Raw genomic sequence first — 19,069 nt, forward strand, 5'->3', positions numbered from 1 at the left:
GGCTCACAATAGAAGATTTTTGGAAGGTTCAGGGTCAAAAACAAGTTCATTTAGACATTTGTCCATAAAACATTCTAAAAGAAAAAACACACTAGACAATTAAAACATTACAACAGTTAAAACATTTCAAAGGATTCCCCTCCTAGCTACCCTACCCCCCTTACACTACATTTCATAATTAAGATTTTGTTTTACAGATCGTAGAAACCGGGCAATTCCAACTGTTACATCGAGATTACGCATTTCAGACAATAACTCCACAGCGTTATCCCTATGGAGAGCATCATATTTAAAAAACAGAGGTCTTAACATTTTTATTCTATTTGCAAAATAAAAGGCACAGTCCATAAGAATATGCATAAGGGTACTTTTAACTTTCAGAGGGCAGGGTGTGGGTGGGAAGAGTAGATTGGGTTACATCCCACCCTGGCCCTTAAAATGTAATTCCTCAATCCTGGATCTTGGAGCCGTGATAGATAGGGAAAAACAGTATCCTGGCCCAATGTAGCAATCGAGAAACTAATGGATAATCTATTTTTTAGATACATCAGGTCGATAGATTCTGACGCCGTAGAAGCTGATTTCCTCAGTGCTCATTTGCCTGGAAATGGGAGCCAAGATGTGACTGTGCCACTATTTACATGAAGGTTCTTTAGTGCAATTATTCTAGTTCTTACGGCCTTTGCCCACATCCTCTCACTACTTTGGATCTCTTCCCAAAACAATTTGGACACTTTGACCACCTCATCATCCTCCGACAATGCGTTAAAATATCTTAGTGCCCGGGTAGAGGCCGCTATACTCCAAGAGACCAAATTGCACTCTCTCCTTATGGCCTGAACCATTCAGCCTTGTGGGAGTGATAAAAGTCTTTTGAGCACCACCGAGGGGTGGAGGGAAAAAACCTCTCCCCCATTTAGGCCTAACGGGGGTATCTTCCCATCATAAGCCTTCAGTAATGGGGTATGGGATAGCCCCCCGAACCTACCATTAAATCTTGACAGACAACTGGCCTGCAGTAGGGCCTTCTGCTTAGTGGCATCCCAATGCGCTCCCCAATTTAAATTCCTCCTAAAAATTAAACCCAGGTATTTATATTGATCGGTTTGCTCCACCACCTGCGTACCTAGATTCCAAGAGAAACTCTGTACTTTTTTTCCAAAGATCATAATCTTGGTCTTTTCCAGATTGATACTGAGCTGGTTCTGCTTGCTATAATATACCAGGGCATTTAGTTTCCTCTGCAAACCTATTGGAGTACAATCCAATAGCACCAAATCGTCTGCATAGAGCAGACAAGCAATATGCTGGTTCCCTATTTTTGGCGAAAAGGACTCAGATTGGACAATAAAGGTAGGAAGGTCGGCCAAAAATAAACTAAAAAGCAGGGGTGCTAAAACGCACCCCTGGCGCAGGCCATTGTCAATAGCAATTCTTTGTGATAACCGACCCGATTTATCTAACTCCACCTGAGCCCAATTGCCAGAGTGCGGAGATTGGAGTGCCCCAAGAAGATTTGGAGGTAGGTTCCAGGAGGCAAGTTTTTCCCACAGAGTATCCCTATCCACAGAATCAACGGCTGTCCGGAAATCTACAAAACAACAGCACAGCCTCTGATTTTCCTGCAGAGCCTTTCGAATAATGGCCCACATAGCAAAACAGTGGTCTATAGTGGAATGACCCTCACGAAAGCCCCCTTGTTCTAGTGGAATTAGCTTAGTTTCAATTGCCCAATCTTCGAGTTTAGCTAAAAAGATCTTAGAAAATATTTTTAAAGAAATATCTAAGAGGCTTATCAGCCTGTAATGCATGGGGTCTGAACCACTCCCTTTTTTTCAAATCGGTTTCACTATTGACTCCTTCCAGGACAAGGGATAGAGACCAGTAATAGCAATCCAGCTAGACAAAGAGGAGTATATCGTGGCCCACCAAAGGCTATTTGTTTTGATTATAACTGCTGGGATATTATCGGGGCCTGTGGCTCGGGAGAATTTTACCCTCTCAATAACAGCCCTTACTTCCTTTACTGAGAACCATATAGCTGGGAGAGTTTGCCCACATATTTTCTAAAGACCATCTGCCCTGGAGGGTGCCTTTTATAGATCAATTGAATCAGTGGCCCACAGGTCTTCGGAGATCATACAAACGAGTGTGCCCCTATTTTGACCATTGAACTCATTGACCTTTTTCCAGAATTTTTCGTTTAATAATATGATTTCCTGCATCTCGTCCCACTTACTAAGGTAAAAGGTTGCTTTTTTCGACTGCACAAGGGATTTATATTGACGTTTGAGTTTAACCAACTCTTGGGTGGCTGAGGGAATGTTATAACTCCTAACGCTCTTTGCTCTCAGTCTCACCAGTCGTTTCATCTTTTGGCAATCTGAGTCGAACCAGCCCCCAGAACCCTGCGGACAGGATTTTGCCTGCACGCCCTTTTCACACTTATTAACTGAAATGCAGCCCAGAACTCGTTGTACAATATTATTGTACCACACAATAACATCTTCGACGTTGAAAGGGCGGATATCGATCATTTCCTCTAGCTGGAGGGAGGCTAACTGTTTTGGAAGAGTTTACTCTGAAGCTCACATAAGTACCACATTTAGATAGATCTGCTGAAAAACGAAACTCTCAGACTCATAGAGCAAGACAGATGGTAGGTTTAATCTCAGAATCAATAATGTATGGGCATCCTTTAATCAACTCCCAGAATGCCCATGTCATCTATATGTGTGTACTTGCGTGCCCTTGCATACCTTGAGTGGCATATGCAAGCAGAAGTAGGAATATTGTAACAAAATGGTTTGGTTCCAGGGTGCGTGTGCATATTTGTTCTAGTGGTTTTAGATAGAGAAAAATAGCTTCTCCCGGCTCTAGGAAAGCCAAGGTGGGAAATCTACAAGAGTATTTGCAGCTGGTCTAATGACTTAGAGAGACATGAGGGCTTTGAAGTGTGTCTTCCTTTGCAATCTAACATCACTAGGGAGGTAAGTGAACGTGTACATGTCTCGGTCACATGGATCATGCAGACACAAAAGAAGGGGTGTGCTGTATGAATACCAAGCAACTCCCACAATGAATGTATGGCGGAGATATAAAGAGTGTAGGTCTGTGCGTACAGCTGTGCCTGCACATGTGTTTCTCAAGAATGAGGCATGGGGTGTCAGGGGAGGAGGTGTTTAAGCATCACTGAGCAATAGGAACAGTGCACATAACATATAAAGATGGGCTAAGGTTCAGGAGGATAAGGGGGAGGATGGGGCGTGGGCCTTTCCTTTGAAAGTGCTTTCAAAATGCCACTAGGTTTTCTTCGGACTGTCGGATACGGAAGCAGTGCACCATCTACAGCATCCTAGGTCTTAAAGAAGCGTCTACTTACGGTGCCGGGTCTGGTGAAGTCGATGCTGTGAGCCACACTTTGTCTCATTTGGTTGCTGAAGAGACGGACGCAGACGCTTTGCAGGTACTCTGGCGTGATCTTCAAAAATAAAACAAGATCTGTTACACAGTTCCTCAAACAAAAACACTGAGAACCAGAATGGATTACACTGTTAATTAACAATAGTGGAAGCTGGTGGTTCCCAGCTAGAAAATAAGTACGTTTGTGGATAAGCTGAGCTTTGTGGAAACCGATGCTATGGCCTACGTTTGACTTCATGGAGTGAAAATGCTTGACCCTTTATATCTGCATATTTCGTCAATTGCATTTATTCCCAAATGTCACACAGTATGGAAAGGCAGCATATTGTATGCTGTGCCCGTTTATGATAAGGCTGGAGACAACCACCTGGAAGTTTAAGACCTCCGCGATCCTCTGTGCACAAGAGGAGTTCTCCAAGCTCAAGGACTGAAGACAATACTTGCCAAAGCCTGTACTATAGAATGTCAGAGCACTTCATTCTGCATAATACTGCTGTATAATATGGAAGAGAGGAGGCCAATTCTGCAGCTATACATTCATTCATCCACTCACTCACCCAAACTTAATTTGGTTATTTCCCCATGTACTTCCTATCCCTAATTTCCAACCTTCATTACAGAAAGATCATGTAAAGACAGACATACATATTACTACGAAGAATAACCAAAAATATCTGTGTGAACCACTTCCTTCATGTGCTTGTCACTAGCTACTGAAAAAATTCAACACTCCTCAAACATTTTCTATCAGATGAAAATATTTTACTACTCAAGTGCAAAACAATGATTGTTTTATCAGATAAATGTGGAACTGTCAACAAGATCAACACGCAGGGGTACCTCAGTTAATTACAATAAAGAAAATAGGGCCTGATGTACGAAAAGATTTTGGCATCACAAACCTTGCGATTCAGGGTTTGTGGCAGACAAATTAATTGCTTAATGTACCAAAATCTGCTAGCGACTCATTCCACATCACTATTAGAAGGGAGCATGAAATGGGTGTTCGGTGTAATTGAAAACTGCAATGAAATGTACTAATGGTTTACAACCATACTTGCAGACATTCGCCAGGCTTGGAAGGTGGCCTGTGCAGGACACATGAAAGGGGAACCGCCCCAAACTGGTTTCAAGGAAGCAGAACCAGAGCGCACAACTTCTCTCTTTGAAACTGGTATAAAGATGGGAGCTCAAGACCCATCATTGTTGTTGTGGTCTCTTCTGCAGAGGAGGAAATACTCAGCAGAGTAGTCGTGGACTACTAGGCAGTCAGTGGTTGATGTAATATTGACAGCCAACTTCCCTGAGGTGAGGGAAGATTGCCTACTGTCTCATTTGAAAGAGGAATTATTGGATTGTACAGGATGCCAAAATATTGTGCCTGTGAGCAAGGGAAGGAAGCCTGCAGGTGGAGGGCATCATGTACGGAACAGCTCCAAGCGACCCTGTCGTAGTGCCCGTCCAACGAACTCGCTAAGCAAGTGCGGAGTCGCAGTACAGCCGGATTGGGCAGTGCAATCTTAATCATTTACCCCCATCGTAGTCGCCAGACACCTGAAGTGTGGTGCCTGTGTGTTAGGTCAGACTGGTTCCAGGATAAGCAGCTGCTGGTGCCTCGTGTGCCCCACAAGTGGACCGCGTAACCACTGCACTGCCAAATTTGTCACTGAGTTGCAGTCAGTCTGGAAGACTAAGTGACCTGAGAGATGCCCTTTTTGGCACAGATAACGTCTGTCCTCTGCTGTATTGAAGGATCGCCATTTGTGGGTGAGTCGCCATGGCACTCATGAACAAGCGCCAAGTTCTCACGAGAGGATTGGAGTGATCTGCATTGTCAATCAAGTACCCACTGGAGCGAGTTGCGATCTACAGCCTGCTGCACTGGAAGAGGGCCCTCGTCAGAAGCCTCAGTTCCTGCTTCCACCCTCAAAGCCATGCGTTCGGTGGCCGGCGTCCGTGTGGTGCTCAAGAAGACTGCCGGGTGGTGCCTGGAGACTTTTCGTGCTGGTGAGACGCTGCTCCCACGAGAGGGCCACAAAGACGAGCACCCGTGTATTTGTGCATTATTGGTTCTGTAGTGGAATTATGTTTTCTGCATTATTATTTACTTGTCTTTTCTACAAAGTGAAGCACTGGTTCGGACATTGTCCTTATTGTACTGCTGGGGCAAAGGGGTATTGATTATTGAGCCTGAGTAACCTCTACACTAGCCTATCTGAGCCGAGAGTCAAGAGCAGAAAGGGTTGTCAGTGACCCAGTTTCCCAAGCCATAGTAGGGCTGGCCTCAGGACAGCAATGGTAAAAGGCCTCAACCCCCACAGTTGTGGCCCAGTAGCTGCTTCTTGAGTCGCGGCCTCCTGAACAGGGTCTGACACCCAGTGTATCTCAAAATGTTTGCCAATTGTTCAATTTTTCTGTGGATACCTTATAGCAAAGCTAAATTTTAGGATTAAAGTAGTGTTCACCAGACATCCTTTAGTTATTTTTTTATTGGAGGAGCTACATACAGGTGTAAGAATGTTTCCCAGGCCTCAAAGCTCTTACTGATCTTAGCAGTTTAACGGGGAACTTGTGATCTTAAGTGTACACACACCCATCTAGTGCTTATTATATCACAAGAGGCCCTCTGGGAGGATTATCCTACACAGAACCATGTACCTCGCTTTGTTAAGACATGATCTTTACTGCATGCTGTGCTTGCCATTTGTCACTGCAGACCTACATTCTTCAAATATTGGCCTACGGACATGTCTATTCACAGTGAGCATTTATTGAAATAGTTGGCTTCTAAACCCACATTCTATAATCAGTTTCTCACGCGCAGCTTAAGTTCTAGAGATCATTTAAACAGCCTGCTGCGAATGTGTTTTCCGGCAGGTGAGTGGATCTGGTCTTGTGTGTCTCATCTGTATGGCTTTGATGCATCACCCCAAATACCTCATTGTGGCTGTCGATCCCTAGGCTTTAGGCCCGATGCAAGTTTCTTATGGCAGGAGCAGTTGCAAAATATGGTGCATGTCCTTAGCAAATTGTTTGTCCCCCCTAGTACCGCTGCATTGTACGCACCCAATTTTGGAAGCTGACGGGACTCAGCGACAGTATTTATTCCTAGATCCATGATGAGGGTTTGCGTTTCTTGGATCCTGGGCAGACCGTAAGCATCTGATGTGTTCTGGCCATGCCACGGTGAAGTGAAGATCTGCTTCTTTGCCATAAGAATGTAAGGGGGCGGTGACTCTGGCATGCTGTAATCTGTCCCCTGATTTTGAGGGCATTAGATGAGTTTCTGAAAGGACCCCAAGTTCATGGCCATTTCAAAATGGATACAGAGAGCCCCCAAGGGAGCAGAACACTGAAAACATTTAGGTGAGTTTACACCTTTTAGTGCTCAGAAAAGTTATTAAGGACTTTCTGTGAACACTGCTGTATGTTAGATGGATACAGAGGCTGCAGTGGCCAAATCGGCTCACAACTTTGATACTGCTTGGGTCTTCGATCTTCGATCCAAGGGTGCCACGTCCCAGATCTTCCATGTTCCACAGCCACTGCGGGTATACAATGCACTTATTGTGATCACTTGCAATGGTTAGGCGGGCTCATTCTGGAGAAAATGAAAATGTGGAACACCAGCATGGCGATCCAGACTAAAACTCAATTCTGGGACATTGCAAAATGAGGCAAATCTTTTACTATGAAAATCTGGTCATTTTCAGAGAACTAAGAATGTAGGACTCGAGCTAGAATCCTGGTTCCGGTATAATAATAATAAAAGAAGAAATATTTACTAATTGTCAGTACATTCATCTTTGTAAATAGAAATTGTACAAAGCGGCTTAGCAATGGATAAACAAAACACAGATTTTAGTAGTGTTTTTAGAACTGGCCTGGAGACAGCTTTAATCGTTTCACCAGCCTTGTGTAATAAAAAAAGTATACATATACATATGCTTTGGTCCAGCCCTCTTCATCCATTGGCCTGTTGAAATGTCATTCACATTTTGTCTCTGCCCACTATTCCGTAAAGCATGGGACAATAGGCCAGCCCACATCAGCCATTGGCTCTCTCCACTGTGACAGCGTTTTACTGATCAGATTTGCACATCTGCTTAAAAAGAAGTCCACTTCAGTGACAGGTCTGCTGTGCCAATAGTTTCATTTTACTTTGTTTTTATTTCCAGCCTCTATTTTATATTTGTTATATATAAACCTTGTTTGTATAAACTTTGTCACTGCTACAGTAATTTGAAACCAAGAGTACCTTTCCTTTGTGCCATTAAAAATCACATTTTCTTGTGATATGTATTAAAATAAATTGAGGTTCTTTATCTTTTGTAGCTACACTTGTCTACTAGGAAGCAGCTATAACGGTCTATTAAAATACTGTTCTAATAAAATATGTGATGGTTATTTTGTTTTAACGTTTTTATGACAAACATATTGCCACCACATTAAGGCAACGCCGTGTTGTCTTTTTTCCCCCTTGTATTGTGTGCTTGAAAAGAAATAATAAAAATTAACCCTTGCATCAGCTAAGGCCAGATAATTTGACTTTGCAAATGCTTGTTGTCTGTGTATGCCCAGTCAAAAGGAATGGAGATCTCAAAACCGGGTGGGGACAATAGAATAAAAAAAAATTTTTTAAAGGAAAGTTAAACAAACCAGCGGAGGGGTGCGGGTGTCAACAGATGTAAACACATGTTGGTATGCCCCTACCTAATAATGACTCACAAACCCTATTTTGCAAGTGTATAATAGGTTACTAACTCACAAAATAGGATTGGTACATTGTCCCAAACGGCCCGATTCCTTGTTTGCAGTTGCGAAAAATGGTTGTACATCCGGCCCACGGTTCTTAACGGCACAAAAGAAAGGTACTTCGGGCTCCAAATTACTGTAACAGTGACACAGTTCATACAAACAAGGTTGACAAAAAAAAGACTGGAACTTCTGACCAGTCTTCGCCTACACTGTACCAAGAGCACTACAAATACAAGTAAATCTCAGTGACCCACGCACCAGTTGGTCGACACGGCTGAACAAAATCAAAGTCAGATCTCCGGTACAGGATCAAGAAGATTTGCAGGTGGTGGGACTATTTGCGATCAAGAGTTATCAATGGGATGTGGCACTCTGACACTACAGCAGGGCTAAAAAATGATCTCTTCCTTACATTTACCGTAACAAGATCCTTCTGAGCCATCAAACCAAGTGGACACTCGGGAGCAGACACTGGAAAAGCAGTAACCATCCCCTCAAAGTCTCCAATCACTGGAAATCTAGAATGAGTTCAAGGGGCACAGTGACAAAGAAGGATAAGGCTGGTGACCATTTCCTCTTGTTTGGGCATCTGGCTTGCATCTGCAGTTGAGCAGTAGCCTGATCTGACTAAAATAGCAAAGAAAATAAAGTCGTCACGGACATCACAAAGGTCACACACTGATCTGGAACAGTCCAACATGTCCACCGTACAGTGTAGGCGAAGACTGATCAGAAGTTCCAGTCTTTTTTTTGTCAACCTTGTTTGTATGAACTGTGTCACTGTTACAGTAATTTGGAGCCCGAAGTACCTTTCTTTTGTGCCGTTAAGAACCGTGGGCCGGATGTACAACCATTTTTCGCAACTGCAAACAAGGAATCGGGCCGTTTGGGACAATGTACCAATCCTATTTTGCGAGTCAGTAACCTATTACACACTTGCAAAATAGGGTTTGTGAGTCGCTATTAGGAAGGGGCATACCAACATGTGTTTACATCTGTTGACACCCGCACCCCTCCGCTGGTTTGTTTAACTTTCCTTTTTTTACTTTTTTTTAATTCTATTGTCCCCACCCGGTTTTGAGATCTCCATTCCTTTTGACTTGGCATACACAGACAACAAACATTTGCAAAGTCAAATTATCTGGCCTTAGCTGATGCAAGGGTTATTTTTTATTATTTCTTTTCAAGCACACGATACAAAAACAAAGGGGAAAAAAGACAACACGGCGTTGCCTTAATGTGGTGGCAATATGTTTGTCATAAAAACGTTAAAACAAAATAACCATCACATATTTTATTAGAACAGTATTTTTATAGACCGTTATAGCTGCTTCCTAGTAGACAAGTGTAGCTAGAAAAGATAGAGAACCTCAATTTATTTTAATACATATCACAAGAAAATGTGATTTTTAATGGCACAAAGGAAAGGTACTCTAGGTTTCAAATTACTGTAGCAGTGACAAAGTTTATACAAACATAGTTGACTAAAAAATATATAACAAATATAAAATAAAGGCTGGTAATAAAAACAAAGTAAAATGAAACTATTGGCACAGCAGACCTGTCACTGAAGTGGACTTCTTTTTAAGCAGATGTGCAAATCTGATCAGTAAAACGCTGTCACAGTGGAGAGAGCCAGTGGCTGATGTGGGCTGGCCTATTGTCCCATGCTGTATAGAATAGTGGGCAGAGACAAAATGTGAATGACAGTTCAACAGGCCAATGGATGAAGAGGGCTGGACCAAAGCATATGTATATGTATACTTTTTTTTATTACACAAGGCTGGTGGAACGATTAAAGCTGTCTCCAGGCCAGTCCTAAAAGACTACTAAAATCTGTGTTTTGTTTATCCATTGCTAAACCCCTTTGCGCATTTTCTATTTACAAAAATGAATGTACTAACAATTAGTAAATATTTCTTCTTTTATTATTATTATACCGGAACCAGGATTCTAGCTCGAGTCCTACATTCTTAGTTTCCTGAAAATGACCAGATTTTCATAGTAAAAGATTTGCCTCATTTTGCAATGTCCCAGAATTGAGTCTTAGTCTGGATCGCCATGCTGGTGTTCCACATTTTCATTTTCTCCAGAGTAAGCCCGCTAACCATTGCAAGTGTTCACAATAAGTGCATTGTAAACCCGCACTGGCTGTGGTCATGGAAGATCTGGGACGTGGCACCCTTGGATCGAAGACCCAAGCAGTATCCAAGTTGTGAGCCGATTTGACCACTGCAGCCTCTGTATCCATCGCTCATACAGCAGTGTTCACAGAATGTCCTTAATAACTTTTCTGAGCACAAAGAAGTGTAAACTCACCTAAATGTTTTCAGTGTTCAGGTATTTGGAGTAATACATCAAAGCCATAGAGGTGAGACAGACAAGACCAGATCCACGCACCTGCTGGAAAATACATTCGCAGAAGGCTCTTTAAATGATCCAGAGAACTTAAGCCGCGCGTGAGAAACTGATTATACAATGTGGGTTTAGAAGACAACTATTTCAATAAATGCTCACTGTGAACAGACATGTCCTTAGGCCAATATTTGAAGAATGTAGGTCTGCAGTGACAAATGGCAAGCACAGCATGCATTAAAGATCATGTTTTAACAAATCGAGGTACATGGTTCTGTGTAGGATAATCCTCCCAGAGGGCCTCTTGTGATATAATAGGCACTAGATGGGCGTGTGTACACTTAAGATCAGCAGTTCCCCGTTAAACTGCTAAGATCAGCAAGAGCTTTGAGGCCTGGGAAACATTCTTACACCTGTATGTAGCTCCTCCAATAAAAAATAACTAAAGGATGTCTGGTGAACACTACTCCAATCCCAAAATCTAGCTTTGCTATAAGGTATCTACAGAAAAATTGAACAATTGGCAAACATTTTGAGAAACACTGGGTGTCAGATCCTGTTCAGGAGGCCGCGACTCAAGAAGCGGCTACTGGGCCACAACCGTGGGGGTTCAGGCCTTCTACCATTTTTGTCCTAGGGCCAGCCCTACTATGGCTTGGGAAACTGGGTCACTGACAACCCTTTCTGCTCTTGACTCACAGTAGTAGTGAGGGGGAGCAGTCGCAGGCTTCTCAGAGAGGTTAGTGTACAGGTTACTCAGGCTCAAGAATCAATACCTCTTTGCCCCAGCAGTACAATAAGGACAGACAATGTCTGAGCCAGTGCTGCACATTGTAGAAAAGACAAGTAAATAATAACGCAGAAAACATATAATTCCACTACACAATCAATAATGCACGAATCCACGGGTGGCCGTTTTTGTGGCCCTCTCGCGGCAGCAGCATCTCACCAGCACGAAAAGCCTCAGGGCACCACACGGCAGTCTTCTTAGGCACCACACGGCAGTCTTCTTAGGTTCCACACAGCAGTCTTCTTAGGTTCCACACGGCTGTCTTCTTAGGCGCCACACTGCAGTCTTCTTAGGCGCCACACTGCAGTCTTCTTAGGCGCCACACGGCAGTCTTCTTAGGCGCCACACGGCAGTCTTCTTAGGCGCCACACGGCAGTCTTCTTAGGCACCACACGGCAGTCTTCTTAGGCACCACACGGCAGTCTTCTTAGGTGCCACACGGCAGTCTTCTTAGGCGCCACACGGCAGTCTTCTTAGGCGCCACACGGCAGTCTTCTTAGGCGTCACACGGCAGTCTTCGTAGGCGCCACACGGCAGTCTTCTTAGGCGCCACACGGCAGTCTTCTTAGGCGCCACACGGAAGTCTTCTCAGGCGACACACGGCAGTCTTCTTAGGCACCACACGGCAGTCTTCTTAGGCGCCACACGGAAGTCTTCTCAGGCGACACACGGCAGTCTTCTTAGGCACCACACGGCAGTCTTCTTAGGCACCACACGGCAGTCTTCTTAGGCACCACACGGCAGTCTTCTTAGGCACCACACGGAAGCCGGCCACCGAACGCACAGCTTTGAGGGCAAAGCAGGAACTGAGGCTTCTGGCGAGGGCCCTCTTCCAGTGCAGCAGGCTGTAGATCGCAGCTCGCTCCAGTGGGTACTTGATTGACAATGCAGCTCACTCCAACACTCTTGTAAGAACTTGACGCTTCTTCATGAGTGCCACGGCGACTCAACCACAAATGGCGATTCTTCAGTACAGCAGAGGCCAGACGTTATCTTTGCCAAAAACGGCATCTCTCAGGTCACTTAGTCTTCCAGACTGACTGCAACTCAATGACAAATTTGGCAGTGCAGTGGTTACGCAGTTCACTTGTGGGGCACACGGGGCACCAGCAGCTGCTTATCCTGGAACCAGTCTGACCTAACACACAGGCACCACACTTCAGGTGTCTGGCGACTACGATGGGGGTAAATGATTAAGATTGCACTGCCCAATCCGGCTGTACTGCGACTCCGCACTTGCTTAGAGAGTCCATTGGATGGGTACTACGACAGGGTCGCTTGGAGCCGTTCCGTACATGATGCCCTCCACCTGCAGGCTTCCTTCCCTTGCTCACAGGCACAATATTTTGGCATCCTGTGCAATCCAATAATTCCCTTTCAAATTAGACAGTAGGAAATCTTCCCTCACCTCAGGGAAGTTGGCTGTCAATATGACAGTGACTGCCTAGTAGTCCACGACTACTCTGCTGAGAATTTCCTCCTCTGCAGAAGAGACCACAACAACAATGATGGGTCTTGAGCTCCCATCTTTATACCAGTTTCAAAGACAGAAGTTGTGCGCTCCGGTTCTGCTTCCTTGAAACCAGTTTGGGTCGGTTCCCCTTTCATGTGTCCTGCACAGGCCACCTTACACGCGTGGCCTCTGTCTGCAAGTATGCTCTTCCCAGGTGGAGTGCCCACCATTAAAGTACAGAGAGGTGAGAACAGGCTGCACGCAGCTATTTAACACTCCTCCTCACAGAGGTCAGGATGAAAGACAGTAGCCTGTGCCCCTTTAAAGGGCTCCTTACCTTAGGAACACCTACTGCAGGCCTCATCCTGTACTCCCTGAGATCTCCTAATAACAGCTGCAGTCAGTCATTTACAGCACTCTGTATCAGTAAGGGCCCTGGCATCTCTTTAAAAAGCCGGTCTCCACCTTCCCCACCATAGCGTCTGGTGCTCCCCTTCCCATATAGGAGCTGCCAGCCACACACATGCTTTCTGGATAAAGCAACCTCTCCTCAGGTCTGTATTATTCGCGTAAGGCACACTATCACATTTAGCACACGCAGGATGTCACTTTCAGGATGCCGGGTTCATCGTGAGCAGCAATTAATGATATAAATGGGTCTGTAAGCGCACATTAATGTCTCACAGGTACAATCCGGTCATCATAATACACAAACTATTGTATGCGGTCACCACTGCGCTCCACGCATGATCCATGAATAGGACGGTAGTTTCCTGTCACTATGAGGGTGCACTTGGTGTACTCAACAGGGTTCAGGACTAGGTCCAGGACCTACCATTATCAACTGAAGAGTTTGACAATGTTTAGGTCTGTGTGCGCACATGGGACCAAATATCAAGACACCGGAATCACAGATTTACAGTTCAGGCACGCAGGGCAGGTGGCACTTTAAATCACACGGCGGGCATTCCAGTTCCAACACTCGGCAAACTTGGTAGTATTGTGTCTCCTTTCTGTCCATAAATTAGCTCTCAAAATGCAAGGAGTGATTGAGGGTGTGATTATTTTCAGTCAGTCATTCACTGACTGAAGCATAGAACATTGCTTTTCTTTCTCGTTGTGGCGAAGGATCATTGACACTTTACCCCAGGGCTTAATTTGAGTCAGTGGTTTACGGTGCTCGGCACCGCCATTTAATTGTCAACACCGCACTTAGGACAGTCTGCCACATGGTGGCGCTACTCGTCTAATTTAGAAATAAGCAGAACAACAGTTGTTTATGAATACAATATATATTGAAAATTACTTCTACCTGCCTCCCCAGGCATTCCTTTAGCTGTTGTTGTGGGGAGACCTTACCAGCACACAGCCTCTGCTGCCACACTGACCGGGGAACCAGGAACCGCAACTTTAAAGAAGGCCAGGGCTTTCGCAGCGCGGGAGACCTTACCAGCACACATCCTCTGCTGCCACCAGCTCGCAGGGAGCAGGAGCGCTCTCCTGCCTGCCATTGCTGCCACGCTGCCATGCAGACCGGGTGACCAGGAACCGCAACTTCCCTCCGTATCGCTGGGAGCAGGAACTACAGCTCCCAGGTAGCCTAGCGGCAAGGATGCCGCCTTTTCAGCAGTTTCGCGTCAGGAGGAGCTTTCAGGACGGCCAGGGCTCCTGCAGCATGGGAGACCTTACCAGCACACAGCCTCTGCTGCTACCAGCTCGTGGGGAACAGGAGCGCTCTCCTGCCTGCCATTGCTGCCACATTGACCTGGGGAACAGGTACTGCAACTTCACTCCACACGCCTAGGTGCAGGAACTACAGCTCCCAGATAGCCTAGCGGCAAGGACGCCGCCATCGCAGCAGTTTCGCGCCAGGAGGCGCTTTTAGGATTGCCAGGGTTCCCGCAGCACTGAAGACCTTACCAGCACACAGCCTCTGCTGCCACCAACTCGCGGGGAGCAGGAGCGCTCTCCTGCCTGCCATTGCTGCCACGCTGACCGGGGGACCAGTAACCGCAACTTCACTCCGCATCGCCTGGGAGCAGGAACTACAGCTCCCAGGTAGCTTAGCGGCAAGGACACCACCATCGCAGCAGTTGGACAACCAGGGCTCCCGTCCGCAGCCGGAAGAGGCTGGGCTGGGCCACCCTCCTTAGTTTTTGCTCCCGGAAACAGCGGACTTGGTAACTGGACTTCGTTTGGCTTGAGGTTAGTGTTTTAACCCTTTGCACCAGACACATTTGTGCCATTGAGCTCTTTTATTTTTTCCCTTCCTGACCGGTGTGATTTAGCATATAGCCTAACCAATTGTTGGTCTCCTGCTGTCATTTTGGAATACAAGTGGTGACCCTATATTACCTACGCACACAAATCAAGTAGAATACACCAAGCAAATAGAACAATGAGGAAGCAAACCTGCGTTGATAAGAAACAAATGACACTCCTGCAATGAACGCCTGAAGCCCATCCCACTTCCATTGACAGGATGCTACAGAGAGCAATAGGAGTGGTGGCTACCGAAATTGAACTGACTTAAAGAGGGTTATCACTAACCCCGAATTTGGACTTTCCCCTGACAGATCTGGATGCTACACATGCTTCAGCAACCCTGGTTAGTGATCCCCTCAAGGCCCAGACAACTGCAGATGAACTATCCAACGCTGATTTGCACACCGGCGTTGCTCCAACACGCCTCATGAAAAAAGGAAAACCTAAGGCACCTGTGAGATCAGGTGTAAAACGGAAGAAAGATGTTGAAGTAATAATGGTCACCAGTGACACAGGGGAGGGAGGAACATCCAGCTGCCTAACGATGGACAGCGAACAACCAACATGGGTCACAAATTTAGTGGCGGATCTACACACCCAAGATGGGGCTATTGTGAAGGATGAGCTCAAATTGCTGATCGAACGGGTTGATAAGTTGGCAGTGCTGCTTGAGACTCGGGTACCAACTGGGGGGAATGAGAATGTTAGTGGTCAAGAAGCACAGGCTGCATCCTGCACTAACAAGGTTAACTCCCCACTTGTACAGAACGGAACCACTGGTATTGACCCAAATCAAGCTAACCAGTGTACCACAAGTGTAAGTAGGGCCAACTTAATCCCCCCACAAGTACACGAAAATGGACAGTGGCAGGAGCATAGACAACGGGAGGGGGGAGGATCTGCTAGACGTATAGAAGTCAGCAAAGAAAGACTAGTCGGCCATGCATTAATCTACCATCCGCCTCGACCCCATATGTTGTCGTTTTGACAGGTGTACCAGAGCTTGGGAGGGGGCACAGTGAATCACACCAGGAACTAAAAAACAAATGCATGTTGTGGCTAGCCAAACAGAGGCAATTTTCTTATAAGGATGCAGGAGAGATCCTCTTAACACGCAGAGTCGGCTGGGTGGGCTGGAGACCAAATGATACTCAGGGGGATTGTATAGTGATTAGTTTTAGAAATCCACTAAGCAGGGATGACTTCAGACAGGAGGGGGCCATAAGGGCCCTTCCGCTGGGCTATTTTTACCCTCCAGGGATACCCCACAAACTAGATGGCAGAATGGTTGGGAGGGGGGGAATGTTAAGCCAGACCTATCAACCAGTTAATCTAGATTATGATCGGCCCAGGCAGCTACTTTTTAACATACCAACAACAAATAGATATGGTGTCTTAGAGGGAGTAGATTGACTCGCACCTGAAAGGTATTGGCTAGAGGAATGCTATCACCAGAGAGAGCAACAGGGGACAATTCTCCAAACAGGGGAGGTCCCTGAACAGAGTATACCATCAAGGTGGGGTGAGACTTGCAGGAAGTTGTGTGGAAAAAAAATGGAAGAAATTGATAGGCGCAATATGGCAACAATAACTAGACCAACTTTAAATTTATCCAATGAGATTCCCAGATGCTAGATTTGGGTACAGTTGAGATTTTAGACCCACCATCTCCTATATCTACCATCATAGATAGCCAGTTGGACCCTCCAAGGCTGCGGGTTTTATCTTGGAACGTAGCTGGACTAACTCCCAAGATGAATAACCCTGAATGGGGGATATTCATTGAACAACACAAGGACTGTATGTTCCAGGAAACCTGGGCTGGGGGGATATTTCAGAACCAGGCTACGCATTGTATAGCATAACTGCAATATCGGGGGGAAAGGGGAAGCCCTCGGGGGGTTCATTTGGGCTGTACAGTAAAACAGATGGAAACATCCTCAAACGACATTCTAGGTATTCTTCTTAATTTTCCATCGAGGACTACAATTGTCCTAATCAATGTCTATTCTAGACAGGTTAGCCGCAGTCAAGAGCCAAGGACACTTGATGAGCTAACGTCTTTTCTGTCTACTATCCCTAATAATTGCCTGGTGATTCTTGGTGGGGATTTCAATTCCCAATATGATCCCCTGGAAGGTTTGGATGGAGGTAATCCCAGTGAAGAAGATCAACACTGGGTTACCCCAGAGACTACTAGTCTGTTAGTAAGAGTCTGGACCCCTTTAGAGCTCCAGATGAATTATCTCACATTAAAACATTCACTGAGGGCATGTAATGGTAGAACAAAATCGAACGCACCAGGTAAATACACTTTTAACAGAACTGGGCATGCTTCCATTCTAGATTACATTTCCATTGACTTAAAATCTTGGCACAGGGTAATAGATTTTAAGATAGTGCCTCGTCACAACAGTGATCACGATGCCCTGATTCTAGAGATGGCCACGCCATGCCCTGGGAGTGTATCTGGTCTGGAAGTGCCAGCTGATGATCCAACTGCAGGAAGAGAGTCCGATGGGCGGATATATGCCAATCCCATTAAAAGTTGTCCTCCCTATATAAAACCATCATCCCGATTCTCACGAACGCGATGCAATCAGTTTTAGCTGACGGTACCTCAATTGTACTCCCGAAAGTTGCCTTAAACCATACTAGACTAACAACTACTATGGTTAAATTCTTCTATCCGATTAAAAGATCTCAAAACAATAGAAAACTCCGGCATCCCTGTTATACCAAAAGCTGTCTCAAGGCCAAATTAGCTCTGATCTCTGCCATTAAGGCCAAGGATGGGCCATTAATTAAAGCTAAAAGAGCGGCCTATAGAAATAATATGGATGAGGAGAAAAAAGGGTGGGAACGAGACAAGTGGGATACTCCGAGAAGTTCCTTGGGTACTCATGATATGGGGACTTTTTGGAACGTGGTAAATACGGGCAGTTCTGAAGGCAAACCCGCGACAGAACCAAATTTAAGGGCAGATGTGTGGAAGGACAATTTTGAGTCCCTCTATTTGAGGGTAGAGGCAGTGGATAATGAGCCTTCTCCCCCACAGGCCAACTGTCCTAAGGCACACACGATCACCTTTAAAGAGAAAAAAGAAACCCCGATGAGAACACTTAAAGCGATAACTGCAGCACTGAGCAAAATAGCACCAGCAAAAGCCCCAGGGCTTGACAAGCTCCCCGGAGACCTGTTCCGCAGTGAACCCACCATCTGGGCACCCTATTTTTGGACTCTATTTCATGCCATTCTGTTAGGTATGACAATCCCCGCTACTCGGGCAGGTGCGGAAATCGTACCCGTCTACAAAAAGGATTCACCTCTGATCCCCACAAATTATAGGCCCATAAGCCTCATTGACATCAGTCAAAAAATATTTGCCCGAGAGTTGCTGAGTCGCCTACAGAGCTGGATGGAGGAGCACAATGTCTTCAGCCCGTTCCAAGCTGGGTTCAGAGAACAAATGTCCACACTAAACCAGATTTTTAGGCTCCAATTATTACACTGGAAGACCGTGGGCATTGAGGGTGGCAGGCTCTACTTAATCTTTGTGGACCTAAAATCTACATTCGACTTGATGCAGAAAGATAAGATGTGGGCAACCCTACTGGATTTGGGGGTTCCAGTGTACCTGTGCCAACTTTTGAGGTGATTATACGAAGGACATTTTGCACAAATAAGGTTTGGTAAACATGGGGAACTTACTACACCCATCCCTGTAGATAGAGGTGTCCGCCAGGGATGTGTCCTTGCCCGACTCTCTTTTGTCTATTTATAAATGGGTTAGTTGAAATTTTAAATACAGTGAATGACATAGATGCACCCAAGTTGGCGAACCATAAAATCCCGGCCCTGATGTTTGCTGACAATACCTTGTTACTTTTAAAAACACCCATGGGCATACAGGGGGTTCTTAATAAGTTTGATGTCTTCTGTAAGGAAAGGGGGCTTGAGATCAACTTACAGCAAACAAAATTTATGGTGTTTAACTCAGGCGATAGTACCCGACCAAATCCATG

At 45.4% G+C, this 19,069-nt stretch overlaps 1 protein-coding gene across 2 annotated transcripts in view; it reads right to left on the reverse strand.

Annotated features, from left to right (window-relative positions):
* ARMC9 (armadillo repeat containing 9) overlaps positions 1–19,069 on the reverse strand; it is a 542,713-nt gene that overhangs the window by 438,910 nt on the left and 84,734 nt on the right. For both annotated transcript variants that reach the window (XM_085635734.1, XM_085635735.1), the window contains exon 9: positions 3,383–3,481. In XM_085635734.1, the coding sequence (XP_085491860.1) occupies positions 3,383–3,481 (99 nt within the window). The remainder of the gene's footprint in view (positions 1–3,382; positions 3,482–19,069) is intronic.

The sequence above is a fragment of the Triturus cristatus genome, chromosome 11 (genome assembly GCF_964204655.1).
Source record: "Triturus cristatus chromosome 11, aTriCri1.1, whole genome shotgun sequence".
NCBI classification, from domain to species: domain Eukaryota; kingdom Metazoa; phylum Chordata; class Amphibia; order Caudata; family Salamandridae; genus Triturus; species Triturus cristatus.